The 8,367-nt window shown below is 35.2% G+C and overlaps 1 protein-coding gene across 1 annotated transcript; it reads right to left on the bottom strand.

Moving 5' to 3' along the window:
* Positions 1 to 2,119: 2,119 nt before the first annotated feature.
* Positions 2,120 to 5,811, bottom strand: LOC122724832 (E3 ubiquitin-protein ligase UPL5-like). Its single transcript, XM_043960711.1, has 3 exons — positions 4,638 to 5,811; positions 4,061 to 4,533; positions 2,120 to 3,030 (listed from the first exon to the last, which is right to left on the bottom strand). The coding sequence occupies exons 1-3, from the start codon at positions 5,809 to 5,811 to the stop codon at positions 2,224 to 2,226; spliced, it is 2,454 nt and encodes an 817-aa protein (XP_043816646.1). The 3' UTR covers positions 2,120 to 2,223.
* Between the last annotated feature and the right edge of the window lie 2,556 nt (positions 5,812 to 8,367).

Below are 8,367 nucleotides of genomic sequence, written 5' to 3'. Positions count from 1 at the left end.
TGTTTATACAATTTACTAAATTGACAACTAGAACACACTCCATCACAAATAGAAACAGCAGACATGTCTATAATCATATCATGAGATTGCATAAACTTCAAAGAATTCAAGTTATAGTGCCCATATCTTTTATGCCATAACCAAGACTCACCCTCAACAACTTTACATGCAGATTCAGCAGCATCACAAGACATTAGAGGAAAGTTATTACCAATCATTTTAACCTCCACAATTTCAAAATTATTTGAGCCATAAATATAGCATGAAGAGTTTTTGAAAGACAAGAAATATCCTTTTCTTCATCATTTAAGCATCACTTAATAAATTCTTATCTAGATTAGGAATGTAGAAAATATCAGAAATATACTTGGTATTTTTCTTTGTTTGCATAGCAACAGTACCCTTTCCCGCAGCTTGAACTATCTCTCTATTTCCCATCTTCACGGTAACTTTTACTAACTTATCCATAGAGATAAACAAGCTTTCATCTCGAGCCATATGTGACTTGTACAGCCACTATAAACGAACCAAGTGAGATTATTAGTAACTCTACATCACTAAGAAGCCATGAATAGATGATCTTCCTAGTGCTTAGGTTGATCATCAATGAAATTAGCCTGTTGATCCTGCTGTTGGTTTTGAGCTTTATCCTGTCTGTTGCAATCTTTGGAAATATGACCATACTTCTTACAGTAATGGCATTGCATAGACTTTAGACCATTTTTCTGCCAGCAATCATTTTCCAAATGATTTATTTTTCTACAAGTTGGACAATGTGAAAATTTGCCCTTTTTTGCAGCACCACTTCCACTTTCAGGTTGCTTTCCCTATTTTCCTTTATTGGATTTCAGCACATACTTTCCTTTCTGTTTTGCAATTAATGCCTCCTTAGAAGCATCTTTTTATCTAAAAAAATATCCTTTACTCAGTAGCTTGCAAAGAATTTATAAGTTCAGGTAGGGTGATCTTGCTAAGATCTTTAGAGTCATCCAAATAGGAGATTTTAGACTCAAATCTCTCAGGCAAGCTCATAAGAACCTTCTCCATAACTTTTTTATCTAATAAATCTTCACCCAACAACCTAATTTTGTCGACCATAACCATCAATCTATTTGTGTACTCCTTCAGAGTTTCAGATTCTTTCATTTTTAGAAATTCAAACTCCCTTCTCAAGTTGAGAACAATCATCTACCTTGAGCTTTCAATTCCTTGAAACTCATCTGTCCCAAGCTTCTTTTGCATATTCACAAGCCATGATTCTTGTGAAAATCACGTCAGAGATGGAGGCATAATCCCTTAGCACACTCTTCACTGTAACCTTTGATATGAGAAACAGTAGGATTATCTCTCAAGGTAGTAGGTTCTACCAATTTCAGTCACCTCACACAGATCAACAGCTTTGAGATAAGCCTTCATCTTCACAGCTCAAATCCCATAGCCTTCATTAGAAAATATAAGAGGGGAAGGAGCATAATACCCACTAGAAGCCATCAGTCTCCAAGTGTGTAAAGGTTTTTTAGTGAAGGGAATTCTCACTGGTTTTCTCTCTTTTACAGGCCCTTAAAGAACATAAGAAGCTCTAGTACCACAGTTGGGAGTTGGAGTAAAGAATAGATATTTAAATACTGAAATTAGATATTTAAAAATGAAAAAAAAATCTAAAACCAGTAACGAATTGAGAAAAAAAAAATAGAGCAATCTCAAAAATTTTTGTAATTCTCTCCTTCTCTCAATGAGAGACGATTCCAAAATGAGGCTGATTACACAAATTACAAGAGAGATTAGCAACTCTTACAAGTAAAGTAAGAAAACATGGTTAATGTATGGTGAATTGTATTATGATCAACTACTTACCCAATATATTATTATATCTACAACAAAAGTACACTTTAAACAAAACATTAACTAAAATTTAAGATTTAAGATTTAAACAACCTTGTATCTAGAAAAAGTCTCATCAGTGACAATCATTCGATATTAGCTAAATATAAATCACTCCAATATACTGGATGGAGCAATCAGTGTAAGTGAAAGTTTAACTGACATTAAAATTGCTAAAGAAGACAAATCAATGTCCAAATACAGTCCAGAAAAGCTGTTGGAGGTGAAAAAAAAAAAAAAAAAAAAAAAAAAGAAAGCAACAAGAAGAAATGCTAATGGACACTCATTGAATTATTCAGAGTTCAAGATAAAGGAAAATGAGTTGACTGAAATTTTAAAATGCTAAAAGGCAGAACCTTTCACAAAAGGATCCTGCAAAAGCTCAGCAGCAGTTGGACGATGATCTGGATTATCATGCAGACACTTCATGATAAAATCTCGTGAACGCTTAGACAGAGAATCAGGCACAGTTGGCAATTTTCCTCTAACAATCTCGTCTTCTAGCGTTTTAGCACCACAGTCCAAATCTGAGTATGGGCTTTTCCCAGTGAGCATCTCCAAAACAGTGCAACCAAGGCTCCATATATCAGCTTTAAATCCATACTCAGTGTCCCGTTTAATAACCTCAGGAGCCATCCAGGGTATTGTGCCGCAACAAGACTTCATAAAAGCATTTAATTCGGGCACTTTTGCTAATCCAAAATCTGTAATTTTGACACGTCCTTTATAATTCACTAATATATTTTCACATTTGATATCCCTGTGGGCTACACCTAGCCCATGGAGATAATTCAAACCTTCAAGTATTTGTTTAGTGTAGTGGGACACTTGGGAATCTTCCAGTTTGAAACCATCCTCTTTGTATATTTGTTTGAGGGAACCTGGTCTTACAAGTTTAAGAAAAATATAGACCTTCGATCCACGCCTCTCCGTGCCATAATAACGTACTATGTTTGGATGTCTCAATTGATATAATAAATCAATCTCATGATTAATTTCCTCAATCATCCCCTCATTTTCAATTTTTATTTCCTTGATGGCAAAAAAGAAACCACCAGGAGCATATCCTTCGTACACTACTCCAAAACCCCCCTTTCCCAAAAACTTACCCTCTTGCCATTCTGTAATACTAACTCTTTGTCGATTAACCTGCCAAGCACTCAACATAGTTAATTTCATATTACGATCTAATAAGAATAACAATACTAATCATGATTATGCTAATGAAACCAGATCAGAGAAGTATTTTTTCTAAAACATTTTCAACACCTAGTCCAGTAACATTATACGAAAGTGTTAATAAGTAACTTTTAAAAGACTTTTCTTATAAAAAGGTTGAATTGCAGCTTAGCTAAAAAAGGGTTGGAGAGCTTAAAAAATAAAGAAGAAAAAGAAGTATAAGTATTTGTACATCTTCTGTTTTTACCAACGAAATGTGAGTTGTTCTTCTCTCCATATATCTTCTCTCTCTTTTTGCATCATGTTAATTTTAAGTTTTAAGGATATGCTTGTAAAAGCTAAAAATCCAGCTTTTCTTTTTTTTTTTTGTTGTTGCAAATATTTCGTATTTTTCTAGAGAATTTTTTGCATCTATTTGATGTTCTTAAATATCTATTCCTTTCTATTTTCATGTATCTATTTTTTATTTTTAGTTAGCTATTTTTCCATTTTAAATCTAATAATGGCATTGTGGCTCAATTGACCTTTGAAATGATTATTTCAAAGCATTTATAGTTATTCGAGTGAAGTATGTTTATAAAAAACCGACAAGTTTCTAAAGTATAGAAATCAAAGACCGATAAGGTTCTAAAAAGACCGGCGTGTCTTCAAATTGTAGAAAACTTATTTAAAGATATCTGTGTATGTCCATAAATTGTTGTAAAATTGCTAGATGATTTTTAACTCCAACAAAAATCTCATCAATGAGGAACGTTGAAGTTGATGAGATTTTACGAGAAAAGATTTTTTTTTGATGTGATGTATTTACATTTTGTATTTTTCTACAAAATTTATGGTATCTATTTGCCGTTGTTTGATCTCTATTTCTGTTTCGTTTTTAGATATCCATTTTATGTCTTTATAAAGTTATTTTTGTATTCTAAATTCAATAGGGTATAGAAAATGTAAAGTATACCATAATTATGCTAAGTAACACAAAGGAAATCCTAGAAGCACATACCTTGAAGAACTGGTACATAAGAGGATCACTTTCATTATTCTGAGACGTCAGAGGATCACTTTCATTGTCTTCATATTTTCTCTTTTTTCCGAAATTAAACTTAAGGTTTAAGTTTCCTTGTAGCACCTGGTTAAGATCTTCAAGCTCTATTCCTCTATAGGATAGCAGTTGGTTGATTGATTCTCCAAATACACTATGAAAGCCTTGCTTGAAAAAGTTTATCTGTTCAGAGACTGACTGGATAAATTCTTTCCGAATTAGATTATCATCATGAGAAGGTTCCTTGGCCTTCTTGTTGCAAAAAGATGGACATGCTTCCCGTATGTCTTCCATAGAAATATCATTTCCAGCCAACAGCAAAAGAAACAGATGATGAAAGGCAATGCCTATGTGTACTTCATGCATCAACGCCAGTGCAATCACTATTCCAGAAATTTTAAAACTGTCCAGGTGTAACGGTTGTCGTTTTAGTTCTGCATATATATCAAATGAAAAAGAAGAAATTATACTCCAACACTTCTTTGTAATTCAATTATGGATGGTAATTCAGGGAAATTAAAAAAGAGTAAGAACTTACCAGGATTAGGATAGAATTTTGTAGGATCATTTGGGCACGCCAGGAAAAGAAGATTTTGTGGTTTGAATAGAATTTGGCACAACTTGCACAAACAATCCTGCAATACTTGAGAATCTGTAAGATTCTTCTTTCTGAATTGCTCATACAGCTTTTCGTCCATATATTTAGACCATCGAATAAGAGGCTTATAAAGCAGTGGGTCGTGTAGTTTTTTCTCAGGGATCATCTTCATCATGAGTAAATGCATCCTGGACGCAGAATCAAGCACATCATTGTGCTCAAGAAGCCAACCATGATAATCTTTCCTCGTAATATCAGCATTGTACTCAAGAAGCCAATCATAATCATCTTTCCTTGTAACGTTTTTAATCATCAGTGGCAGTGAATTCTTATGACCCTCTAATACCTGCCGAAACTTATCTTTACCACCCTTCACAAGCTGAGACATGCTGTTCAATTCTTTCAGAATGGCGAGATACAAAAATGAAATAGAACGCATTGCATCATTAAATACCAAAGCATCAGTATATTTCAATCCTTGTACTATAAGCGGCAGACGACTAAGATGCACCTCCATTTTTTTCAATACTTCTATAAATCCAACTTTAATTGCTCTAGTGGAGACCCGAACTATCATTTTTGTACGCTTATCATCCTCATTATCAACCTTACGCTCATCATCCTCATTATTAACCTCATCATCTTCATCTGTCTCATCATCCTCATTATCAACCTCACCATCTTCATCGGTTTCCGCCTGACCATGAATTGCTTGCCATAATGCGCGTGAGAATGTTCGGAAGTCACGAAATTGAATTTTCAGCGACTGAATGTGCGCGCTCGGGAAGAAGGCCTGGCCCAATCCATGTAATAGGGCTACTAACGACTCTTTAAAAAAATCTAAAATTTCGAGCATTGTGCGTAACCCATTATTGAGATGTATCTCATAGTTACCTATTTCCAGCAATTTTCTAAGAGTAGTCCGGCATGACTGATACAGAGGATCTTCATTAGATACCTCCCTGAGCAAATTACAAAATTCTAACACTAAAGGTGCTTTTTCATCACCAAGAAACTTATTTGCACTCATCAGTAAGAGATCCATGGAAAACCTTATTAAAAAATCAGCATAGTATTTGTTACCTTCAATTGGTGAGTTATAAAGCATAACCATAGTGATGTTAATAAAAACAGAGCAGAACAGAGAATATGAGGAAAAAATGGGATATCCTTTTATTCATCAAATGCTCTTTAAATACAATCACAAAATGATCAAAAACCCAGATTTCGTGGATACTAAATATCTCACGTCAACAATAAAATAGGAACTAAAATAACAAACATTGACTTATTAAAACTAACAGTAAAAGTGCAGTAAATATTTTTGCATTATTATCTAACATACTCCTCCTTAATGCAAAAATCTATAACTTGTAACTTATCTCTGAGATATGCAAACTTCTCAAGAGGAAGAGCTTTTGTAAACAAATCAGCTACTTGCTCTCTTGAATTGCAAAACTCTAACTGGATACTTCCTTCCGCAACCTGCTCCCTTATAAAATGATGACGAATATCAATGTGCCTTGTCCTTTGGTGATGAACTGGATTTTTGGCCATTGAAATTGTGGACTGATTATCACAGTAGATAACAGTTGCTTCTTTCTGCTCAAACTTCATATCTTGCAAAATTCGTCTGAGCCAAATAGCTTGACAAGTTGCTGAGGTGACTGCCATATATTCAGCTTCAGACGACGATAATGCTGTGGATGGTTGTTTTCTAGAACTCCAGGATATGGCACTAGACCCAAGCAAGAATAAATATCCTGTAGTACTTCTACGGTCATCCAAGGAACCTGCCCAATCACTGTCAGAGAAACCATACAATTTAAAATTGTCTGAGCTAGAATAGAACAGCCCATAAGAAGAGGTTCCCTTTAAGTATCTTAACACTCTCTTCGCAGCACCAAAATGAACCTTGCTCGGACTTTGCATAAATCTTGACAGGAGACTAGTTGCTTGCAAAATATCCGGACGACTATTTGTCAAATAAAGTAAACTTCCCACCAAACTCCGATATAATTGAGAATCTACTTTCTCTTCTCCATCATCCAAGCAATATTTATGGTTTGTGATCATTGGAGTTGTGACTGAATTGCAATCTTTCATGTTAAATTTTGTAAGCAGATCATTCACATATTTTTGTTGTGAAACAAAAATTCCAGCTTTACCTTGACTCACTTCCAAACCCAAAAAATAACTCATGAGTCCCAAATCAGTCATATCAAATTCGGTCACCATAATCTTCTTAAATTCAGTGGATAACTCAATACTATTTCCAGTATAGATTAAGTCATCCACATAAAGGCAAATGATCAATACCTCATTGTCTGCTTTTCTCTTGACATACAAAGTGGGCTCGCTTGCACTCTTTTGAAAACCATTTCTGCAAAAATGTGAGTCGATTCTCCCATACCAGGCCCTCGGAGCCTGCTTGAGGCCGTAGAGAGCTTTCTTCAACCTGTACACTTTCTTTTCTTCACCAGAAATTTCATAGCCCTTCGGTTGTTGCACATAAACCTCTTCTTCCAAAATACCATTTAAAAAGGCCGATTTGACATCAAACTGAAAAACTTTCCAGTTAAGATAAGCAGCAATAGAAAGAGTAGCTCGAATAGTGTCAAACCTTGCCACTGGAGAAAATGTTTCTTCGAAGTCAACACCTTCACGCTGCATATAACCACGTGCAACTAACCGAGCTTTGTGTCTCTGGATAGACCCATCAGGCTTGTGTTTTACCTTGTACACCCATTTCAGCCCCACAACTTCTTTACCAAATGGCAAGTCAACCAACTCCCACGTTTTGTTTTTCTCTAAGGCATCCATCTCTTCATCCATTGCCTTTTGCCATTCTATGATTTTTGTTGCTTCTTCAAAACTGCTTGGTTCTTGAGTGACCACAAGATGACATTCATCAAGTTGCTCATAAACCTCCTGTAAGGATCTCCATTTTCGTGGAGGTGTACTTGATGAAGAGGATGATGTCGAACTAGAAGGACTGGAAATGGGAGTATTTGGAGATGATGAATCTGAACCACCATTGTTACCTTCATTTTGAATTTGTTCAGGAATAAATTCTTCATTATTTTGTGAAAAATGTACCCCTGGCTGCATCTCACTCCAACTCCATTCACTTTTCTCATCAAAAATGACATCACGGCTAATTATTAATTTTTTGTAAAGAGGATCATAAAAACGATAACCTTTAGTTTCCATACTGTAACCCACAAAAATACACCTCACACTATTTTCATCAAGTTTTCCTCTCTTTTGAGATGGCACTAACACATAAGCAACACAACCAAAGATCTTAAAATGTTTTACCTTTGGTTTCCACCCATTCCAAGCTTCAAATGGTGTTTGATTTGATAAAGCTGATGTAGAACTCCGGTTAAGAATGTAGGCAGCAGTATGAATAGCTTCTGCCCAAAAACTTTTTGGAAGATTTTTGGCTTTCAACATACTCTTTGCCATCTCCACAAGACTTCTATTTTTCCTCTCCGCCACCCCATTCTGTTGGGGAGTATAACTTGCTGTAAGCTGCCTTTGAATCCCAAAATCTTCACATAATTTGTCAAATTCTGCAGAGATAAATTCACCTCCTCGATCCGTCCGCAAAATTTTTACTGCATTGCCACTTTGTTTTTCAATCACGCTCCTGAATTTCTTGAAT

Source organism: Manihot esculenta, chromosome 10, assembly GCF_001659605.2.
Source record: "Manihot esculenta cultivar AM560-2 chromosome 10, M.esculenta_v8, whole genome shotgun sequence".
Taxonomy (NCBI): Eukaryota; Viridiplantae; Streptophyta; class Magnoliopsida; order Malpighiales; family Euphorbiaceae; genus Manihot; species Manihot esculenta.
This window is presented reverse-complemented; position numbering and strand designations above follow the sequence as displayed.

What these genes read in the sequence shown, in the direction of transcription:
- LOC122724832 (XM_043960711.1), bottom strand. Translation starts at nt 5,811, where the DNA reads ATGGTTATGCTTTATAACTCACCAATTGAAGGTAACAAATACTATGCT. An exon ending in AAAATTCTATCCTAATCCTG is followed by an intron (nt 4,534 to 4,637) that starts GTAAGTTCTTAC and finishes ATATATATGCAG; the next exon opens with AACTAAAACGACAACCGTTA. An exon ending in TTATGTACCAGTTCTTCAAG is followed by an intron (nt 3,031 to 4,060) that starts GTATGTGCTTCT and finishes AGTGCTTGGCAG; the next exon opens with GTTAATCGACAAAGAGTTAG.